At 34.3% G+C, this 24394-nt stretch overlaps 1 protein-coding gene across 3 annotated transcripts in view; it reads left to right on the top strand.

The window, feature by feature from the left end:
* CASD1 (CAS1 domain containing 1) overlaps positions 1-24394 on the top strand; it is a 42923-nt gene that overhangs the window by 9044 nt on the left and 9485 nt on the right. For 2 of the 3 annotated variants that reach the window (XM_029929182.1, XM_029929195.1), the window contains 11 exons: positions 1332-1376; positions 2623-2685; positions 7444-7488; positions 7903-8026; positions 9420-9634; positions 11427-11849; positions 12822-12911; positions 18504-18623; positions 19637-19793; positions 21418-21497; positions 23778-23879. In XM_029929182.1, coding sequence (XP_029785042.1) covers positions 1332-1376; positions 2623-2685; positions 7444-7488; positions 7903-8026; positions 9420-9634; positions 11427-11849; positions 12822-12911; positions 18504-18623; positions 19637-19793; positions 21418-21497; positions 23778-23879 — 1464 coding nt within the window. Of the gene's footprint in view, positions 1-747; positions 770-1331; positions 1377-2622; positions 2686-7443; positions 7489-7902; positions 8027-9419; positions 9635-11426; positions 11850-12821; positions 12912-18503; positions 18624-19636; positions 19794-21417; positions 21498-23777; positions 23880-24394 lie in introns of those variants that run through there. The other variant, XM_029929189.1, reaches the window with a different exon arrangement.

Raw genomic sequence — 24394 nt, forward strand, 5'->3', positions numbered from 1 at the left:
CATGAGTGCTTATTTATTTTTTTGTGCTTTGTGACTTACATATGCAACATATTCTTTTGTATATATCAAATGTTACATTAAAATGATAAAGGAAAAGAGGAGAGAGATTGAGTTGAATTACCTGAGCTATGCAAAAGGAGGATGAAGAAAGTTCATGACGCATTATTTCTCTGAAGACGAATTTTAACAAAGTTCAGATGGGATAGTAGAAGGAAAACATTTGTGTGATTTTTGTCTGACCCAGTATTTCTGAGATTTATTTGACCAAGGAAAGTCTTTTCATAGAACATACTTTAAAGTGCAGTTAGTCCCAAGAGTCCTTTTGGGAAATGATGCTTGAATTTTAAAAGTTAGCATGCTGATAAAAGTAAGCTTTATTTCACAGAGATATCAGTGTAAGTACTGTTTGGTTAGATTAATGAAGACATTTCAACCTTGGTTTTAGGAAGAATTACCTTCTTGATTTGACCACTTTTATCCCCCTCCCCACCCTAGAGTTTTAACTCAGAAAGAATTAATATTCTTTATATAGAATACTTGGTTATAAGAAGTTGTCTCCAAACCTTGATTTTTTTCTTCAACGGGACTATTTATACAGTCTTCAAAATGAAACGCAAAATAACCCAGAGCCATATATGTGCACTCCCGTTCCGACAGGACTGACTCTAGTGTGCTGTCGAGAGCAGACTAGATGCTGCTGCAGCCACAAACCGCTCTACCATCTTAACTAAACAGAAGTTTATTTCTCACTTAGAGCTGCATGTTGCAGGTAGGTTGACAAGATTCAGGGATTCCTGCGTGTCGGAATTTGTACCATCTTCTAATTGTACCACGTGGAAGTCAGCCTGTGTAGTCTCAGCATCGGGGTACACCAGAGACCAGAGAATTACCCTGAGAGATTCAGCTGGGTATTACCCACGTCACATCTAGCCACATCACGTTGGCCAAACTAGTCGTGTGGTTCTGGCTAACTGTGGGGACTCAGGAAATGCAGAGGAGCAGTCCATCTCTGCCTAGGTAATAATATGAAGACTAAACTCGAATGTGGCAACCTTGGCAAAAAGATAACTTATACAGGCAGGTTCACATAACTGCTTGTTTGGAGTTGAGGTTTTATCTTTGAACTCTATCTTAGATGTTAAAAGTCACATATGAGCAATTTAGCGTCACTTATTTTTGGATATTCTATGCAAGTCTTTTTCCCTTCAGGTGGAATATAGATAATTGAGATGTAGTGCACAAGTACATCAGCAAAAGCAGCTGAAGGGAGAATTCTTGAGATAAAATTAATCTATAAATTAATATTTCTTGTTTTCTCTTTTTAATGACAGCATGGAAACATTCCTTTTGAAGACAAGATTGCATCAGTTAAAGTGGTAAGTTAATGTAATAGTAAACTAAATGTTATGTTGAAACTGTATTCATTGGTTATTTGTAGATCAGCTAATGCTTTGTATGTATGAAATAAATATATTTCAACGTATTTAGAGTAGATAAGAATGTTAAAATGACTGAATAAATGTTTGTATGTACAGTTTTATGTAATAAAACAGAAAATTTGGTCTCTCAGATTTTTTAACCCAGAAAATAATAATCTTGTATGTTAATTTGAAACCGGTATGTATTCAGGATTAATATCCATAAAAGAATATATGTGAATTTTTCTGAATTTCTAGTCACAGTGACTTCTCCTAAATCCTGAAAATACAGTAGGGATCAAACCAAAAATGTCCTAGGCTTAATGGATTTTGCAAGTCATTACAGTTCTGTACATGCTTTAAATGTGGACTAAGGATGGTGAGAAGGAAAACGTGGGAGGCACCTGGGGGGCGCAGTGGTTGAGCTTCTGACTCTTGATTTTAACTCTTTTAGCTCAGGTCATGACTCCAGCTCAGAGAAAGCCCCTACCTAGATTTAGCCCCAAGTCAGACTCTGTGCTGAAGGTGGGGCCTGCTTATGAGTCTCTTTCCTTTGCCCCCTCCCTCTCTCTACTCTCTCTCTCTCCCTCTAAAAATGTTTAAAAAATAAAAAAGGAAAAAGTGAGCATTAGGAATGTACAAAACAATGAATTAAAAATCGTTTTCCTCTTTGAGAAAGAGATGTTTTAACTGACGCTTCAAGGATAAGTAGGAGCCAGTTAGTGGAAAAGTTTTATGAGCCTTGTAGGCAGAACGGTATGTGCAAAGTCCTGGAGAAAAAGGAGCACATAGAGCATTCCAGGAGCTGAAGGAGAACCAGCAAGGTACTTAAAGTGAGGGGAGAGTGGCAGGAGAAACGGCAGAAGGTCTTGGTAGAGACCAGATCCTATACCTCCTTAGTAGTTTTAAGGACTTTGGAACTTACCCTGAGGACACTTGAAAGTCCTTGAATATTTAAGCAAGAATGTGCGGCAAGATCATATTTAAATTTTTAAAAGATGACCTTGGAGAGTAGTTTAGAGGAAAGCAAAAAAGGATACAAGAACTCCTGTGAGGCCCTTGAGAAACTGAGATGGGAGATGAAGACGTCATGGACAAGGTGGTGTTTTACTTTAGGTACTCTTCAGGAGATGGGCTCATGTTTCTTTTAGGTGGCACATAGGAGTTTCTTTGACTTTTTATTTCCTTATGTTTCTTTTCTTAGGATTTTCTGTGGCATCCAGAAGTTAATGGTTCTATGAAACAGTGTATCAAAGTGTGGACTGAGGTCTGTATTTGAAAATATAGGTCTTTCTGGTTTTAAGCACCCAAATTTTAAAAGCTCATGAGCATGTGTTGTTTTCCCCCCCTTACTCACCTGTCCTACTCTTCTGTGCTCTGTGCCAACTTTCTTAATAGTGACTAATTGTGCTGGATTAATCCTGTCACTCTACAGAGAAGAGGGAGCTTTGATCCAGTACGTCTGCTGCCACCGATCTAACCCTACCGTGGTTATGCTGATACCTTATTTTCCAGACAGAGAATTTTCTGTTACTGCTATTGCCCAGTTAACTCAAACCCAGGTCATCTTCTTGCACAAAATACATTCTCCTGAGCATTTTCCCACTTTGTTCTTCAAACATGTCCAGATTCTTCAAAAAACTTGTTGTTGTTAAATAGGCTGTTTTCTTCCCTTTTATTGTTACATTTGTTGCCCAGAAGTCATGTCTGTATATTTTGGGTCATAATGTTCAGAGATAGATAGGGCAAGCATGCTATTCACCTTGAAAACCCCAGAGTCCTCTCTAGAACCTCCACGGTAGTCTCCATATAGCTCTTTGTCCTTTAATTAAACCTGTTTTCTTTCCCAGAGGTGTTTGCATTTGGAATGGATAAAACATTTTGTATTCAATTTTGTTGACCTTGTTTTGCTTAATTACTTGTGCTGCAATGGTATTTTTCTTTGCTTCTTTTCACAGTATATGTTTAGCACTGCAACCACTTCATACACCAAATAAGCTTTTGTAGGATCCAGTGGGAACCTAGTCAACATTTCTAACTTTGTTTCTTTGATAAAATGTGTTTAAGTTTTCAAAAAACAAAACATGCAGACAACTTCTAGAATTCAACTTTATGGTAAATTGCAGTCTCACATAATTGTGTTTTGTTTTTGTTGATATGTTTATTGCAAAAATGTAGAATAATCTTACATGTATATTTCAGATGATTTAAATGTATGTTTTATATTTGTGCTGGACCTGAAAGTATATCCATTAAAGTAGTAGAAATTCACAGTTTAAAAAAAATCAATGCAGTATAAGGTATAAGCCCTACAAATCAGAGATAACTTTTGTTACTAACTTACCCGGAGTTACATTGCATATCCAGGTTGTCAGTTCTTATAATTTGCTGAAACTAGGTTTTAGAGTTATAGATTTTGTTGTAAGATTCCTTACTACTATTCGAGGACAGTGAAGACTCCACTTATTTAGGTAGATGACCATGTCATTACCGAAGATTGATTAATTGATTTCATTTATTTAAAGAGTATGTATGTATGCAGGTTTTTATGTATTTTTTTATTATTTTCATAGTAAGCAGCTAGACCCTGAGAATACAATGATCCATATTTTTATCATTTATGTAGTATTGCTGGCTTTATGCTGGGTGTTAGGAGTGTGGCTAGTAATTAGCCTCAGTCTCAGCCCTCAAAGAATTTGCAGTATCTAGTGTATAGTGACCTTCTCATGAATAATAATATGGGAAGATGAAGAGTAAGTACAGAATTAAGCACAAAGGACTATGAAAGCACCATGGATAGAGGCACTTAGAATGGGGTTGGTTAGATGCAGGTGATGGTTTGAGAAAGCTTTACAGGGGCGCCTGGGTGGCTTAGTCCGTTGAGTGTCCGACTTTGGTTCAGGTCATGATCTCGAGTTCGCAGGTTCAAGCCCCACATAGGGCTCTGTGCTGACAGTTCAGAGCCTGGAGCCTGTCTTCAGATTCTGTGTCTCCCTTTCTCTCTGACCCTCCCCTGCTCACGCTTGCTCTCGCTCTCTCGCTCAAAAATAAATAAAAAACATTAAAGAAAATTAAAAAAAAGAGAGAGCTTTACAGAGGAGGTGATATTTCCGGAAGAACTGTGGGGTTAGAAAGATAACACTTATCAACTGAAAGAGCATTATTGTAGCCTACAGGCATAAAAGCAAAGTTGAATTTAGACAACTCTGTTGTGATTCAACAGATATTTATTAATCACCTGCCATTTCTAGGTACTAGAAAAAGTACCTGATATCTAGTTAACATAATAGGTTCTTTTCCTCAAAGAGCTTCCAGATGAGTGGTGGATATAGGTAATTAAGAAAGTGATGTGACAAGTGCCAAAACAGGAGAAGAACAGGGTACAGCAAGATTATAGAGAATTGGCACTAACTGTAAGTTTTCACAACGAGTTTTCAAATAATGTGATCTTACAGGTGAGGGCCTGGTGTGAAAAAGGAGTATTATTTCGTGTACAGGAAATCACAAATGCAAAGATACTGAAGGTAGAGTATAGCCCATTTGGGACTCACTGGCAATTTTAGTATGGCTGGGGCTTAAATTCAAAGGGCTTCTTTCTTTACATTTGGTTTTGGCTGTTATTTTCATGTGCCTCATTTAAGGAGAAGGCTAGTAGATGAGGTAAGAAGATATTATATTATGAATAATAATATCCTAAGCTGTATTTGGTATGGTATAAATTCATTTATCTATCTATTCATATTTTGATTACTTCTAAATACTTCAGGGTATATTTTCTAAAAATAAGAATATTAAGTTTAATTTATCTTGAGGGTAGTGGAGAACCACTGAAACATTTAAACAGGAGAATGGTGACATGTATTGGGGTAGTAGTGAGAAATTAGGCTAAACTGTGAAGAAACCAACAATTTATATTTAATTCTGTAGGTGAGGGTACTCATTAAGAAGTCTGAGCTACCCAGATGGATTTGGAGAATCTGGGTATTGTGTGAGACAATAGTTGAAGTTATTTGAGTGGAAGACATTGAAAGGCAGAGAGTTTAAAGAAGAGGGCTTGGTAATGCAACTATCAAAAACATTTTGAGAAGGAGCAACAAAAGGGGGTAAGAGGAAAAGCCGGAGAAGAATAACTGTAACATGACACACAGGGGAGGAAAGGGTTTTAAAAAGTGGAGTCAGAAGTGTCACTTTACAGGTGCCTGGTTGGCTTAGTTGGTTAAGCGACCAGCTTCGGCTCAGGTCATGATCTCTCGGTCTGTGAGTTAAAGTCCCGCATCGGGCTCTGTGCTGACAGCTCAGAGCTTGGAGCCTGTTTCAGATTCTGTGTCTCCCTCTCTCTCTGCCCCTCCCTTGTACATTCCCTCCCTCCCTCCCTCCCTCCCTCCCTCTCTCTCTCTCTCTCTCTCTCTCAAAATTAAATAAGCATTTTAAAAAATTAAAAAAACAAAGAGGTGTCACGCTAGAACTAGACAGGGTAGAATGAAGCTAACAGAACGTGTCAATCCAGAGTTCATAAATGAGCTCAGTTTTAGTGGATGGTGAAGCCCCGAATCAAAACATAATCAACTGAGGCATAAATGAGAGATAAAGAAATTGACATAGGGAGGGCAAAATAGTCTTCCAAGTAATGTGTTGGTTAACAGGATGCAATGAAAGGATTTGAGAGTGAGGTAGGGTTGAAGGAACAGTACTTTAGTATAAAGATGATTTAGCATTTTGTAGGTGGGGGAAGAAAGGGGACTGGAGAAGGAAGATGAAATTGATGAGAACTGATCATTCATGGATCAGACAGAAAGAGGGGGGGTGATAGAGACACAGAGTACGAACTAGCCATTAAGAAGGATTAGCCATTGACTCTCTTGTTCAAGGAAGATAGGCTGGAAGAGGTTGTAAGAATAGAGGAAGGAAGTTTAGTGCACACAAGCCAATGAATCCCATTTTCTCTATGAAATTTGAGGATTAAATTTTATTCCGAAAGTGAGAAGGGAGGCAAGAGAGACCTGTAGAAGAGAAATAAGATTTGGGGTAACCACTGTGACAAATGAGAAAAGGAGTCACCTAGAGATGAGGAAGAAATTCCACTAAAATAGCAGTGTAAAATGAAACACACTAGACTGGAAATGAGAGTATCTATGAAGGAAATTATTGTTATTCTTTCTCCGCTTTCACAGTCTTCTACCTTAATAATGAGATAATACATGTCATTTTTATTTTTATACATGAGTCAGATTTTTTTTCTAATTAAGTTTCTTGCTTATTTTTGTTCCTTTTGCACATGATTATAATAGCAGGTCTTTTGATGTGGAAATTGCACTAAATTTAGGAGTCACAAGACAAGTTCTGGATTTGTCCCTTCCAGGCCTCAGCAATGCCCTATAAACTTTTCTGAGTCTGTTTCCTTAATTTGAGAAGATATGTATAATATCTTTCTGCCTGTCTCACAGGTGGCAAGAATCTATATTCAAATGAGCTAATTTAAGAAAACTTAGTAAATTACTAAGTACTGTATAATTGGTAGTATTAGTAATAGTACACTTTGCATTTTATTCTACCAAACTTCTCCTTGTTTCTTTGCGCATTGTGGTCTATGATAATTAGCAGTTTATTTTGTTAAATACGTATTGGGTTTAGCTTTTCCAAATATTACATTTCTTGTATTTTATTAACATTTTTGCTATGTACTCTCTAGAGTAATATTTTTAAATTGGCTGACATAATATACTAGAGTTTTACTATAAACAGTTTACTTAGAATTCAGAATAATATTAGGTCATATTAAATTTCAGTGATATGTTTTGGGGTTTTTTTTTAAGAACACCAAAAAATTAAACATACAAGCTTCATGCCATTCTGTATAACCATATAACCATGTAAGGTTTTAGGGATTGGATGTGCCATTTTGTTATAATGAGAATCCAGTAAGGAACTCTAGAAAATTAAAATGCATTTAGAAGGAAGAAGTTAAATTGAAGGCTTATTCCCATAACTGGATAGAACACCATTATAAAGATTTTTCTTTCTTTAGGATTCTGTTGCAAAACCCCATGTGATTGTAGCAGGAGCTGCCACAGTAAGTTATGCATATTCTTACATAAGGATTTTTGGTTCATACTTAAGGACATGCTAAAGAAAAGTTAACTTATGTTAAATAGAATTCTTGACTGTACCTATATTTCAATTCCTATTTCTATTATAATTAATGAGGCTGATGAATATTAAACAATCTGAATAAACTTAGTAAATTTGGTGTTAAATGTCAATATTATTTTATATCTAAAATTACATTCTTGAATGTTATACATTGAGTATCTAATGTTATAGCAGCTTTTTAAATTGCCTTCATAGATCTAATGAAATAATTTGACCAAATTTTATTCTAATGTTGAATAAAAGTGGAGATTATGTTAAAATAATAACTTGTTACAGTAGTGAAAATTATAATTTTTCTGTGATAAATACTGAATGCTTATTTTTTATTTCTTAGTGGTCTATCAAGATTCACAATGGTAGCAACGAAGCGCTTTCCCAATATAAAATGAACATTACCTCCATTGCACCACTCTTAGAAAAACTGGCAAAGACTAGCGATGTTTATTGGGTCTTACAAGGTAAGGGATGAGTAACGAACAAATGTCATTGTGTATATATTTTGAAACATGGGTTTTTATTGTCTCCAGTTTCAAGAGGCAAAATTACTTCTTTATGAGAATAAATCTTGAAATAACATTTGCAACATTAGAATAAATTTGAGTTATTTGCCTTCCTCTTTTGAACTTAAGGAATGGACTAATAAATATAATAAGTAAAAATAAATAATAAGTAAACAAAAACATCCTTCAAGGAGCCTCAGCATGCAAAATGGCTTTAGCATATAACAAAAAGAATAAGTTCTCAAAGACAAATAAGATGTTTACCTCTGATTTTTATTTCTTAAAAAATATATTTATGGTGATTGGGAAATACAAACAAAAATTATTAAGTTTGTTTCATAGTATTATAGTCATTGGAAGCAAATATATTCTAGAATTGACAGAATGTATTTAAATCCATACCATCTAGTTTATACTTGATAATGAAATTCTTTAAGAGAAAGTTGACATTAGATCAAGTCATTTCAGGAGTTTATTGAATGAATGTCCATTATTTAATGTGTAGCACAATATGAAATTGCCTTGGATATTTTAGCAATTCAACTGGCTTGTCAGAAACTCTTATGATTATTTCCAAATTGAATGTCAAGTTAAATGGAACAAGATTAGTGATTATCTATTGTGCAGTCTATATTATTTATAAATGCATTGTTAACCTTTCTCTTACTAAAATGAGAATAAAAATATTTATGGTAAGTGATAAGGAATTTGGTCTCTAATAATATTGCCTCCTAATTGTGTGAACAAAGTAGTGACAGGAGAAAAAAAAGATTAACTGTTCTCTTAATTAGGCAGTCTTCCCCAATCTAGGTTTTTTTTTTTAATGTTTATTGATTTATTTTGAGAGAGAGCATACAAGCAGGGGAAGGGCAGAGAAAGAGAGAGAAGGAGGGGGGGGAGAGAGAGAGAGAGAGAGAGAGAGAGAGAGAGAAAATCCTAAGCAGGCTCCATGCCATGAGCTCAGAATCTGACATGGAGCCTGATGCAGAGCTTGATCCCAGGGACCCGTGAAATCATGACCTGAGCTGAAATCAAGAGTTGAACATTTAGCCAACTGAGCCACCGAGGCACCTCATTCTCCAATCCAGTTTTAAATTCCCATTGCCTAGTGGCACTCAGTATCCCCAGATTTTAAACTCCTAAGATATGCCAGAACATAAAAATATTTCCTGAAAGCTGTGTACCTAAGAGAAGACAGGGATAAAATTCTTTAGATTTAAAGGAGATATTGGTTGATTCAAAGTATCTGAACAGCAAAATATGAAGTGCAATCAATGAACTTACATGATCACTAATTCTACCAGTAGGGATTTTTTTAATGTGTTTTTAAAAATATGTGTTTTGTGTACAGATCCTGTTTATGAAGATCTATTAAGTGAAAATAGGAAAATGATCACTAATGAGAAGATAGATGCCTACAATGAAGCTGCAGTCAGTATTTTGAATAGTAGCACCAGAAATTCTAAATCAAATGTTAAGATGTTCAGTGTTTCCAAATTAATTGCTCAAGAAACCATCATGGAGTCTTTGGATGGCTTACATCTTCCTGAATCAAGCAGAGAAACTGTAAGAATTCTTATATCTATCAGGAGATAGAAACTATAATATCTTACTGGTTTTAGCTGTAAGTCACTGTAATATAGTAACAAATAACTTATTTTATTACAATCTTAATTACTTGTAGTTATTCTATCTAAACTTGCACATAGAACTAATTTTGCTTTTATACAAGTGGGAGTTTTAGTATAAGAAGGAAGGAAGTTATGGGAGGGAGGAAGTGAAACTTCATTTACTGAGTGCTGTTCACTCTTAATATACCTTGTCTCTAAGTTTATAAGTTCTCAGCACACTCCTGTTTAAAAATTACTGCTTTACATTCTCTTTGCCTTAAAAACCTTAAATTTGTAAGATCAAGCTTCTGTGAGGAGCACTTTTTTTTAAATGTCTTTTTATTTATTTTTGAGAGACAGAGACAGCGTGAGCAGGGCAGGTCAGAGAGAGAGGGAGATACAGAATCCGAAGCAGGCTCCAGGCTCTGAGCTTGCTGTCAGCACAGAGCCCGATGTGGGGCTTAAACCCACGAACCCAGACGTTTAACCTAAGAATGAGCCACCCAGGCGCCCCGAAGAGCACATTTTTAAAACGTAGCATAATTTTTATTATTTTCTTATAGTTATTATACCCTAAGTTTTATTCAGGGTACACAGTGTTACTGAACAAATCCAGATTGACAGATAGAAAAGGATTTTAGTTTAGATAAAAAAGAGAACCGCATAATTCTAAATTTTCACATACAGTACAGCAGATATTATTTAGTTATTGTTTTCTTATAAAGGAGTGATTCTTAATCTTCTTGAGACTCACATAACCCCTTTGAGTTTTCCATAAAAAGGAATGATTCTGTTCCCATCTTGCAGAAATGTGTGTTTGCATATACACACACATGGTTCTCCATATACTTTAAGGGGCTTTGTTGACCCCCTAGAACTGGTTAAGAACCCAGGGTTGGAGTTTGAAGGCTAGTTATCTTCAAGATTGCCAGGTACAGCACTTCTTGAAATTGCAGGGCTAAAAGCATGAGATTTTCAAAATAGCGGAGTATTTTGAATGTTCGGGCTTAAAAATATAATCATCTTAGAGTTCCAAAATTGCCTAACCTATACATTTTTTGTTAAACTAGATTTGATTGAACTTTCAACTAGGCAGAATCTTGGCAGCTTATCTAGAAGATTTGTACTACAATGAAACCATGTTGACGATTCCACATTTTATTTAACATTATAAATCTTAAAACTTTAGAATTCTAAATGCCCCATAAATGATAAACCAAATGAAAAGCATATTACACATATTGTTAGCTAAGAATTAATGATTTTTGAGTGGCAATAATTTTACAGTTTTTTTTACATCTAAAGGCTGACACTCTATCTTAAGTATCCTAAAAGTCTGCTAATTAAAATTCTTTGGGCTTTGACATCTGTCAGTATTTTTTTCACCAAAGGTCATGGCCCAATAGCCATGAAATCAGTATTTTATTTTTTTAGGAATAGAATAGAAAAATATCAGAGTGCATTCTGGATAGTAAGGATAGGTATCGTTTCACTGTGGATGTGTTCTGGGTCATATTATAAAATGAATGTTTCATTATGGATCATAGTCCAAGAAGTTTGAAAAACCTTGAACTGGCTATTACAGATTAAGGATACCATTATTTGCATGAGTATTTGGGCAATGGTAACAAAAAGTACAAAGGCATTTTGGTTTCAGTGCTGAAAAGTCAGTAGTATTCACAAGAGAAAATCTAATGCGAGCTACATTACTGACAAGATAATAACCAAATAACTTGATTTGTTCACAGAGTGCAATGATTCTTATGAACGTGTATTGCAATAAGATTTTGAAGCCTGTAGATGGTTCCTGTTGTCAACCTCGGCCTCCTCTTACCCTCATACAGAAGCTAGCTGCTTGTTTTTTCACTTTATCTATTATTGGATATTTAATTTTTTATATAATTCATCGTAACACTCATCGGAAGAATAAGCCATGTACTGATTTGGAAAGCGGCGAGGAAAAGAAAAATATTATCAATACCCCTGGGTCTCCATTAGAAATACTTTTACAGTCTTTCTGCAAACTTGGCCTGATAATGGCTTATTTCTATATGTGTGACCGTGCAAATCTGTTTATGAAGGAAAACAAATATTATACACATTCAACTTTCTTTATTCCAATTATCTACATCTTGGTTTTGGGAGTATTTTACAATGAAAATACTAAGGAGGTAAGAGTCATTTTCTTCTTAGCTCATATCAACCCTGTCATCTCATTATAAACTCTAGATTAAAGAAATAATATCATTTGTCATTCCAGAATATTCAAAGCACTTATAGAAGAGGACAAAAGGATTTTGTGGTTGTATTTTGCTTGGTGGACTCTTAACAGTTATTCTTTTTGAAACAGTTTGGAAAAAGTTCAGAGTTATGTAAAGATTGTTGGAAAATTGGTGAATAATGATCTGTGAAAAAGATGTCATGACTTAGTGTTGCTTTGCCTGTTTGGGGATGGGGAGAGTGGAGGTACTCTCAATTTTATAATGGTCTGCACACGTGCCTATATGCATGAACATTTTATATTTATATATTTATACAGTCAGACATGTATACACATATATTAGAATTTATGTAATAATGTGGGTGCTGCTTACAATATTCTGAATTTCCTGTTTGAGAATTAATGTAATTGCTTAGAATATTAGTGTAACTTCTTCCTAAGGCATGATTTATTTGAATTAATAAACTCTCTTGTAAGAAATAAGTCTCATATGAGGATGACTAATCAGTTTTTTCATCTCTTTGGGAAAATAAACTATAATAATGGACCCTTTTTTCACAGTAAAGTAGAAGAGAACTGTAAGATCTTTTCCAGCTGAAATTCCTAAGATTTTTTAAAGAAAATTATAAGATGCCATTTTTTAGACTTACAAACACATCTGTCATAGTTTAAATGTGATCTTAATGTAAAACCATGAGTCACAACTTAAAGATTTAAAATCTCCTTTAGTTTATATTAATTCTCCAATTCATATTATATTTCAATAGTTTTATTATAATATCTCTTATCAAATAAAATGACAATCTTTGTTTTCTTCCCCAAGATTCTTTTGACAGAAGCATTAGCTTTATTTCCTATTAAAAAATTTTACTTAATAATACCTTCATAATGAATTTTAAAACAGACTGTTTCTCTTCCACAGACTAAAGTGTTAAATAGAGAACAAACAGATGAATGGAAAGGCTGGATGCAGCTTGTGATTCTGATTTATCATATCTCTGGAGCAAGTACAGTAAGTATTTTGAATTTAAATTCAGAAAATATAGGAAATCGTGGCACTTTAATGTTTCTTTAAGGGCACCTCTTTTGTGTTTTCTATTCTCTACCATTTAGAGACCCGTTTTATTTTCTACCCAACATTTATGCCTTTCATTCTTCTCCTATCACCTGACTCTGAGAATGTATAGTTTTAAGGCAATAATTTATTTGTAATTCTTGACCTTAATTTTAATTGAGTAGAAACATCTGATAACCTAAGGATATTAACTCATGCCACCCTGTTGGACAGCTATTTTAAACTTAGGAAGAAACAATGTAGATGACACTTAATTGCAAAAGATTTCAAATAGGCAAGTTACTATGAAAAGAAATCAAATTAGATGACTATATTTATATTCTACCCTTACTTGTATTTTAGGAAGTTTGACCAACTATTGTTACACTTTTAGAGTTTAAAAACCTTAGAACTCTCTTGCTCCAGTATTCAAAGAACTCGGGTACTAATAGACTACCGTTGTACCACCGATGTGCTGTACCTGGACAAAACCACTTTTTCCTTCTCCCTAGTGGTCTTAAAAGATAGGATTCTAATGGTCTTGGGACACCCTGGATTTGATAGGGGGAAAAAATATATATATGTTCCGAGTTGTAACATTCCAGCTACATTGCAATTAAGCAGGCTTTTGAGGGTGAACCTAGATCTGATAACTACTTTTCATGCAAGTTTTATATTCAAGATACAAACTGATTTCTGTAAAATAGGTTTTAAAAATTTAACAAACTCATTCGTAATTATGGAACTACTGAAATGTTTTTCGTTTTGCTTACATAAAGCACACATCTGTAAATAGTATTTGAGTTCATGATAAATTGAGATAAGAGGGGAATGTTGTCCAGGCCGAAGTATTTTGAAATTTCCATAGCAGCACTTAAGAAAACAAACAAGACTGAGGTTTTCTCCAGATATCTCCAACAACTTGAAAATAATATTATTCTTCATTAAATCTTTTCATTATTTTCAAAAATTGTCAAGTGATTTTTATGCATGGTTTGTTTGAAGGGCAGAAGATAAAGAAATGAAGTATAATTTTTACTGAAATTGTATGGCTATGATATGTATGTTTGTGGCAGCGGTGAAATTCCTGTCGCACTGCAGCTGAAGGGGACCTAGTGAGTTCAAGTGGTTACAGGAGATCCAAGATAGGAAAAGAGGTTCAAGGAAAGAGGAGATGAGGGGAGCAAGACTGTTTGTAAGCCCAGCTCAGAATCTGGAGGATAAATTGTCAGATTCTCTAAAAAGTCAGTAAGGATGAAAATTGAATCCTAGAAATATTTCTGACACATGAATAAAGATTAGATTAATTGAGAAGGAAAAAATGCTTTTGTTTTAAGAAAATGCCACTTAGAGACATAATTAATTGTTGACATATTAAAGGTGATACTCCTAATTTAAAAAAAATCAGATAGAAAGAATTAATGGCAGATTAAGTTCCACAATTCAGTGATTCCAGAAAGAATTTGAATCATAAAAGGAAGAAGGTAATTTGGCATTCTGTTATAATCATTTGCCAAGCTAGCATTCTAATTCTAATATATCTTAGACTACATCCCAATATATCCTAAATTACAGTTTTTAAAAATCCCTGTTCTTGAAGGATATACTTTTCATTAACAGACCATTTGTTATGATTAATTAACATATTCCTGTTGTTTTATATAATAGGATTTTGTGGTTAAAAATTACCTGTGTCTACATTGGCAAAGCATTATTAGCATGGGTTATAACATATTTTGGGACCTGATTTTTGGATATTTGAGGGATTACCCTCATTAAAAACTCTTTTTAACTGCCATGGTTATTTTAATTACTTAATCTTAATATTTCTTATTTTGAGTAAAATATGTTAAATATGTCAAACTTTAGTTGTGCCATGTTTTCATACTAAAATAGAAACCATAAAAAATACAGAGAATTATTAAAATAATCCAGATGGCCTAGCAGATTGCAGTTGTTGGTATAAACATTCTTTTAAAGCATAATTTATAGGAAATATGGATAAAACACTTTGAATTTAATATGGAGAGTACAGCGAGTTAGGTTTATACAGTAGATGATTTTGTGTTCCACTGTGGGTTGTTTTCCTTTGGGAGTTTGTAAGTAACTTTCATGAAAGGATCTGAATAAAAGATCTTGAGGGAAAATTTGTGGGACTAGAAAAATAACAGAATCAGAAGCCAACCTTCTATTCTTCTATCTATAGCTATTAATTATAATGCAGTTAGAATTCCAAACATTTTAATATTAAAATTTTGTTGTAGTACTTAACTCATGAAAGATAAAAGGAAAAATAATTTGGATTAAAGTAGATGGAAAAGAAATGATAACTAACTGCAGTGTATGATCCTTGATTCAAGATTGCTAAAAAAAATTTGTTTTTAAATTTGTTTTACTGGCTCTGATCAGGGATATTTGGAAATAAATTGTACAGTAAACACTGTTATAGTCATATTAAATCTTGGGTTATGAAAAGGATAATATGATTGTGTAGGAAGCTACTTTTTCTTCTTAGAAGATATTTGCTAAAATATTTAGGAATGATGCCTTATAGTCTGCAGCATTCTTTAAAATAGGTTGGCATGGTATATGGATGTCCATTGCACTATTCTTATAACTTTTCTGTTGGTTTAAAATATGTTAAAATAAAAACTTGGGAGTAGTAGTACATGAAACTTTCAGTAATCCAACATTGGCAGGTACTTGGCAGATTGTTATGATAGTGTTAAATTTAAATGAATAGTATTTACTTTTTAAATGTAATAACCTACTCCCAAGTTTGTAGGCCCAGCCCCAGTCTTGAAGGAATTTCAAAGCATGTTTTATGGACAGTGATTAAAGTAATTGGGAATAGTTCGCCTAGGTTTGGTAGCTCTTTTCAGATACTTGCAGAACAATCAGATATAAGAGTGATTAAGTATATGCAAAAGGCTCTAGAGCTGCACTCTCCATTGTGGAAGCCACTAGCCACGTGTGGCTATTGAGCACTTGAAATATAGCCAGTTGGAACTGAGATGTGCTGTGAAGGTGAAATACATACCAGGTAAGTATGACTAATTGTGATAAGCTAATTACTAAGTTCAAAAATTTAGTATAAAACATATAAAATATCTTGTTACATGCTTATTACATATTAGAATGATAGTATTTTGTATATATTCAATTAAATAATATATTTATTAAAATTAGTTTCACCTGATTCTTTGAGCTTTTTAAGCATTCTGGTCACCATATTATAAGTGTACTCTGTGGCTTGCGTTTTATTTCTATTGCATAGCATTGCCCTAGAGGGCTGAAGCTGGTAGTTTGTACATAGAGTCAGATTTCAACTTTTCTTGAAAAGGAACTTTATGGCAGTAAATGACCATCTGAAAAGGAATGGATTGCTTTGGGAATTTGTACATATTTTGCATTCAAAGTGTTCAGATACTTGAAGGGAATATTTTAAAGTGCTCTCAAGAATGAGGTAACAGGCTTAGATTAGATAAATCCTGAGGTTATTTTGATATGACATTTCCTACCTTCATCACTGTGATGCTAGAAGGTTACACTTTCATCTAAAATTTCTGACTTAATGATAAGACATTTAAAAAGAACTAATGATGAAGGGCAATAAATAAAAACTCTGTTATAGATGTCAGTGCTTTAAGAACTCTGAGGAAGGAAAAATGACTTTCATCTGAGAGTAAAGATACAAAATTTTGAACAGTGCTCTAAAGAAGAATAAGATTTGAATAAGCAAAATATGGTCCCAAGAAGAACATTCCAGGGTAGAATAAACAGGTAAACAAAGGAAAAGTGACAAGCAGGCATAAGAAGGATCACTTTAGGAGACAGAGAATCCTAACAGTTTGGCTAAAGTAGAGGGGGGTATTGAAGCATTTATGACCTATTATAAATTCAGGGCTTTTTGCCTTCTCAGAAAAGAAAAAGATGTGCTCAAGGGTGCATTCAAGGATATTTACAAAGGATGCATACATTGAAGGACTCAAAATCTAAGATGTTTACTTATTTTATTTTTTCCTACAAAGTATCACTTGGGAAAGATATATTATCCTGAAGTGGTCATAAGCTTGTCAATGCTGGATAATTACAGAGTGATCAGATGCATCTATAAAATAGAAGCCAAAATTTTTTTTTACATAGATTCAGTAGTTATCCCTGAAAGAATAATCTTATAATTGCAAGGGTTGGATGTCACTGAACAAGTTTTTTAAAGATAATTTGAAGAGGCACCTAGGTGGCTCAGTCAGTTAAGTGTCTGATTCTTGGTTTCAGCTCAGGCCATGATCTCCTGGTTTCATGAGTTTGAGCCTTGCATTGGGCTCTGCCCTGACAGTGTGGAGCTTGCTTGGGACTCTTTCTCTCTCTCCCTCTCTCTGCCTTTCCCCCAATCACGCCATTTCTCTTTCAAAAATGAATTTAAAAAATAAAAACAACTAGATGAATTAAAAAACCAGTGCACTAGTTGTGTTGTGGAGATCATGACTTCACACGAAAAGGTGCAGTGGTTGATGGACAGGGTGAATGACAGCATTCTAGGGGTATGAGAATTAGGAGTTGTAAATTAGATATTTCCAGTGACTCCCATAAAATATAGATCAGAAATGTGTTACATTTCAGTTAACTTAGAGGTGAAGATAGGATGCTCTGAAAAACCATGGTATATGATTCTAAGGGTCTTAGTCATGATGAAACATTGATACAGGAGTGTAAAATAAAATTGTTTTATAAATTAAGAGTCGGGAGCACCTAGGTGGCTCAGTCAGTTAAGTGTCTGATAGTTTAATCTCATAGTTTAAATTATCTTGGCTCAGGTCATGACTTCACAGTTGGTGAGATTGAGACCTCACATCAGGCTCTCTGCGCTGATGGCGTGGAGCCTGTCTGGGATTCTCTTTCCCTCTCTCTCTCTCTCTCTCTCTCCCCCCCCCTCCCCTGCAGGCTCTCACTCTCAAATAACTAAACTTAAAAAAATTAAGAATGGGAGGGAAATAATATTTCTGAATTATATTTGCATACATTTTAATACATATATTTTTGCTAAATAATTAAACATTTTTTAGTTACAGGACTGTTTACAAATCTAAAGTCCGTGTATTTAAGGGGGCCAAAAATGAGGAAGTTTGTTGTGTTTTTAATCTCACTGGGAAATGTGAACTCTAGAGTTACCTTGTATTCAGTATATCTGATGATTAATAATTATGGATATCATATATTAAATTCTAAGTGGAGGAAATATATAAAGTGTTTCACGTTTATTAGCTCGTGCATTCCTCACAAGAGCCTTCTCATTTTGTAGTTTACAAAACTCAGACTTAAAGTTTCGTAGCTGGTCAGTGGCAGAGCCAGAATTTGAATCAGGTCTGATTCTGAAGTCTGCATTGGTTTAAGGCTTGCTCTATGTTGCCTACCTTTTAAAAATAAATGTTTTTATTGAGCTTATACCAACTGTTTACTTTGATCTGTTGCCTCGATTAAATGTACTGGTTGTGATATTTCAGAATATACTTAGCACCAGCATATTTTACCTGCTTATTTTGTGGACAGTTTTTGCCGGTGTACATGCACATCCGGGTGCTGGTTGCCGCCTACCTGTTCCAGACAGGGTATGGGCACTTCTCGTACTTCTGGATCAAAGGTGACTTCGGGCTTCAGAGAGTCTGTCAGGTAGGAGTGTGTTCCGTTCTTTTTCTTACGTTTTGACAGGAAGATATGAATATGTGCATTATAAGGCCACAAATAATTTGAATTTATGACATTGCACTTTAAATTTGTGTCATTTCTGCGTTCTGTGGTTAATAATTTGAGATTTATAATTTATTATTGAGGGAAGGGAAAATGTAATTTAAGTGAATGTCTAATAAAAGCACCAGGACACAAGGGACAACTCTGCTAATTCACTTCAGTTTTGTAGAAATACACAGTTACCTGGAATTATTGTAATATGTTGTTTTCTTTTTTTTTTTTTTTTTAAATATGGAATGCTTCACGAATTTGCGTGTCATCCTTGCTATGCTGTTTTCTTTAAGAAAAGGATTGATATTTATTAAGTTTCCAGCTTGTGCTGGGCATTTCCTGAGCATGATTTACCCCCCACCACAACCCTGAGTTGTGACCTTCATGTTTACAGAAGGGGAAGTGAGGCTCAGGGAGGTGAAATGATTTGCCTGTGTTCAGAGAGTGAATGGTACAACTCTAATATCAATCTGCTCAAATTCTGTGTTGAGTGACATCACACTATCTGAAATGACTGTTACAGAGGTCCCAATACACTTTTTAATTTGAGTAATATTATTTTGTATCTATGACATCTCTCAGTTTAATCCTAAATGGGGTAAATCAACATCAAACAGATGAAATGGACACCCTTTTGTTGAGGTAATCTAATCTCTGCTTATAAACTGTAGGAGGGGGACTTAAGATTCTTTCCCTACATTTAACAAGATGGCAGTTGTAGCCAGAGGACAGCTCAGGCTGGATTTAGTTAATATAATGATGCATAAATATTTTATATTCAACTCTTCACAGTGATTGTAGAACAAATGTAATTTTAAGGATTAGTAAAATATACTTGCACAGTTATTACTTTGGTCTTAACGTTTGTGCTCTGTCCGAGAGAATCTGTCTTTACTCTTCCTACATACCTGGAATGAAAACCATTTTCTTCTCCTTTTTAATAGGTCTTATTTCGACTCAATTTCCTGGTAGTGGTGTTATGTATAGTCATGGATCGGCCTTATCAGTTCTATTACTTTGTCCCCTTGGTCACTGTATGGTTCATGGTCATATATGTTACTTTAGCACTGTGGCCACAAATAATCCAAAAAAAAGCAAATGGTAAATATACTCTTCTTACTGTTAATAAGTATATACTTTTAATGTACTAAATGTATTTTGGTTGTTAATGGCTATTTTTTATTGAGACATAGTTTAAATTTATGTGTAGTTTTGACATTTGAAACTTTATTCTTAAACTGTTTCTAAAATGGTACAGTTAACTCAAAAAATGTAACATTGCACATTAATATTTGCACATATATTGTATGTGTGTGGGTTTTTTTTTAATGTTTTGTTTAAGAGAGAGAGAGGGAGAGAGAGAGAGAGAGAGAAAGTGTGAGTAGGGGAGAGTCAGAGAGATAGGGAGACACAGAATCTGAAGACAGGCTCCAGGCTCTGCGCTAGCTGTCAGCACAGAGCCTGACGTGGGGCTCGAACCCACAAACGGTGAGATCATGACCTGAGCCGAAACTGGGTGCTCAACCAACTGAGCCACCCAGGCACCCCTGTGGGGTTTTTTTTTTTAATCTAAATTTTTCAAAGTCATTTTACACATCAACTGATGCAGCAGTTTTCAGACTGACCCGCTGCACAGAGCCTGAGCCCTGGGCAGAAAGGAGAGCAATCCGATAGGGTTCCAGGCCCTTACATCCTTCTCTCATCTTTGGCAGCTCTGCTTTCTTTGATTTTTTACATGCATTGAGATTTTTGGATAAACATTCATTTACAAAAAACCTTTTTATGTCAGCCCGGTTTAAAGGGCACTAATTTCTCCTCTAGAGAGTTCTTTACACAGTTACTGTCAACCCGTTGTGCATATAAGGAAACCCAAGTGTCCAGAAGGTCATCACCTGCAAACTCCACACAGCCAGTTACTGATCATGTTCAAAGTGAGGCTGCCTTCATTTCTCTTCATGCTTTTTTCTCCTTAAGATCATATCATTGAAATAAAAGCTTCCCTTTTTTGGAAATATTAAAAACTGTTAATTTTTAACAATTTTAACTTAACTCTTTCAGCCAAATATTTTGTATCAAAAATATTTCCCACTAACGTCTATTATAATGTCAAATAACTTTTTCAGGAAGGAGTTGAGTTCTAGCCTTTAATCAAGTCCATTAATGTCTTTAAATAGCCTTTGTAACTTAATCCCAACACAAACGTAGCCTATTAATCAGTGAAATCAATATATATAAACTGTGAACACATAACTTAAAATATGCATATATCAAAATACATCTTAAGGTTAAACCTTAGTCCATTAGGGAGTTCTTAAGCTCTTTCTTTGGAACTTTAATGTTTAAGTAGTGTTACCTAAGCTATATTCAACATGAATGTTTTTTAGAATTAACATTGAACATATTGTTCAAAATTTTGTTGTAACTTTGAATAACAAATAGGTATAATTGAATCCAGGAGGTATTTTCAGATATATGCATAGTGGGTGAACAGGAGATACATAGGGTGTCGGGTGTGGGTTGTGACCTCATTCCTAGCGAGGAGGCTTGGTCTTTTCCTTTTTGCCCTTAGAGTTTATACCACTTACATATATTTTATGTATCCTATAGGCAGCCTGTGGTTATTGGAAGTATTGTGCAGAGTGTTAATACATTAAACAGAGACTATTTAATATGTTTTATAATATAAATTTATACCTTTTAGTAAATTAAATGTTTTCTCTCTTAGGAAATTGTTTCTGGCATCTTGGCTTACTGTTGAAACTAGGCTTCTTGCTGTTATGTATATGTTTTTTGGCCTATTCTCAGGTTTGTACAGTCTTTTCAGTTTATATTTTGTTCATTTTATTTTAAAGTTCAAGTCAAAGTATGTGAGAAGAGTCAGAGCTTTTTTTTTAGCTTCATTTTTTAATGACTGTAATAAAAGTGTCACTCCGCAGTTGACTACTCAGTATAGTTCTTTTGAGACCTATCTACTTTTGTTACCACTGTTTTTGTTGTAAGAGCAATTTAAAGCTCTTCCTCTGGCAATTGTTCAAAATCCATTTTACTTGACTTTGATCAATCAGACATTTATTGAATGCCTCTTATAAGACACTACTCTAAGTGGAGATCAAAATTCTCCTGACAGAATTTGCAGCTTGGTTTGTGCATTATTCATTGCTTCAAAGTGTTACTTGATTTTTCCATAACTACAGAGACTAAAATTTTGGCAGTTAGTAAAACCAACTTAGGAGCAAATGGATTTGTATATATGGAATATGTTTAATTTAATAAAATTTTTGGTCATTTTCTTACCTCTACCCTTTTCCCTATTATGATGGTTGAGATCTTCTCATCTACTTTAGCAAGGTGGCAATCTGCTACCTGCTGGTCAGTCCATCAGGCAGACATATTATTTGGGCAGCATGATCTTTGTAACAAAATATTTTAATTTGAATGCCTATAGTTGTGACTTATTCTGCAGTTTGCTCCTGTCTCCAACACTCGCTGTCTTGTACTTAACTGTGTCAGGTGCAAATGCTATATAAGTATTGTGCGTGTGTGTGTGTGTGTGAGAGAGAGAGAGAGACAGAGAGAGAGAGTGTGTGAGATCCTGGTTTTTATTTGTTTGTTTTGTAGGCTTTCATTCTTATTTTCATATTTAGAAATAAAGTATTTTTATTTCTGCCTGACCTCCAAGGTTTTTTGCAGGAGATTTATAAAATAATAAGGAAACAATAGCAAATGTATGAAGAAATAGCCAGGTAACTACAACAGCTACCTGATACTTATTAAAATCCCAAACACTCTGTGGTGCATCTGAGGGAGACAAGGGAAGGTGAACCCAAGTTTCAATAAAGAAAGTTTCCCCAGCTTTGGATTGGTGTACAAAAGAAAAAAGTACATAGCCCAGTATAGCCAGTGTCTTTCACAAAATGGGTGCTCACTAAATACTTGTTTGTTGATCACATAAGAAATAAATTTTTAGTATGTTAAATGCTAAATACATCACATATATATGATCTATAGCACCATGTAGTTCTATTAGATAATAAATATTTCTGTATTTCATGTCAACATTATATTTATATTTCTATATTTCATATCAATATTTTGATCTATAAGTACTTTATATTGCAACTCTTAGTAAGAATCCTCCTTTATTTGCTGAGGCATAGATTTTGATAGGACCTCTGTTTAATAAGCTATAAGTATTTTAAATTCTTAAGTGGTCAAATGGGGAGTATTGCATTTTGTTACAATAACAAAGTTCTAAAGATTCAGCATTACCTAAAATACAGCACCCTTTTCACTTTCTTTGTTTTTAATAGCCTTTTTAAAAATTGTTATGTTACATTTTCTATGCTGCAGCATTAGGTCTCATAATGGAGCTTTCCTTCCTAGAGTTTGCTGTCCTTCCTTAGTCTGGGAATTGAGGGTTTTGTTCTCTTCTTTGAAAGACTTCATTAATGTGCAGGAATGCACCCAAGACTTCTGCCCCTTCATTCCCAGATTTTCCAGGCTTGTCAGATTGATAAGAGAGGACATTCACTAACTTGACCAGAGTCAAATTGTAAACTTTGTTTCAAAGGCTAGTAATGGCATTTGGGTATGGTTGATTAAGTAAGGTGACTAATTCAAAGGATTCTTTTAATTCAGATGGTTGAGTATAGATTATTAAGGACATTTAGAGAAGGAAAAACTGTATTTTAATTTTAACCATCATTCTTTAGGATATTGATACCATAATGGCTGAGGTCTTTTGTATTTTGATGTTTTGGTCAGTAAATATTAGCTGTTTTGTGTAATAGATTAAACCTTAAGTGGAAGAATTTTCCAATTATTAGCTCACTTTTTGTTCTAATTTTCCAATCTCCATAGCCTTTCATGTGCAGTGGAAGTAAGTTAACAAAAAAATTTTAAGTCATCACTATTAGCCTTTAGTAAAATAAATTTATTTTCAAATGAATGTCAAATGAAATCGAATTTTTAAATTGTGAATGACTCATATAATCCTAACTTTAGAAAACTATAATTTAGAATATATTTAGAAAACAAGTATTGACTTGTACCATCTTAATTTGTGTTCTGGATTCCTTTTCTCAGGGTGCATTTGAGAAGATCTTTTCTCTTTGGCCATTGTCCAAGTGTTTTGAACTGAAAGGGAATGTATATGAATGGTGGTTCAGATGGAGGTTAGACCGTTATGTATGTATTTACCTTGTGATCTTCTGCCATTTCAAACTAACGCTTTAAAAATATTTGGAAAATTAAAATTATTTTTATTTAGTTTTAGAATAAGGAAATATGTTGAGTTGGTAAATTAAAGCAGCACTGCTCCCATTTTTTTTTATACTAGAGAGAGCAGGAAAATACTGTAAAAATGTTGTCTATAAAGTGGCCTTTGTTTGAGTCATAATTTTGATTTATAAACAGTCCTTCATGGGGGCGCCTGGCTGGCTCAGTCAGTGGAGCATGTGGCTCTTGATCTTGGGGTCATGAGCTTGAGCCCGAATGTTGGTTGTAGAGATTACTTAAATAATTAAACTTAAAAACAAATGATCCCTATAAACTTAAAAAAAATTAAAATGACCCCTCATATATATGCTTTGGCCATTCAATACAATATTTCTTGAACTCCAGTATATGCTCTAGATGTTGGTTTTGTGAGGAATATATTAGAGAAAGAAGACACACCACCAGGCTGTAAGCCTTACAATCTA

This window comes from Suricata suricatta, chromosome 2 (genome assembly GCF_006229205.1).
Source record: "Suricata suricatta isolate VVHF042 chromosome 2, meerkat_22Aug2017_6uvM2_HiC, whole genome shotgun sequence".
NCBI lineage: Eukaryota > Metazoa > Chordata > Mammalia > Carnivora > Herpestidae > Suricata > Suricata suricatta.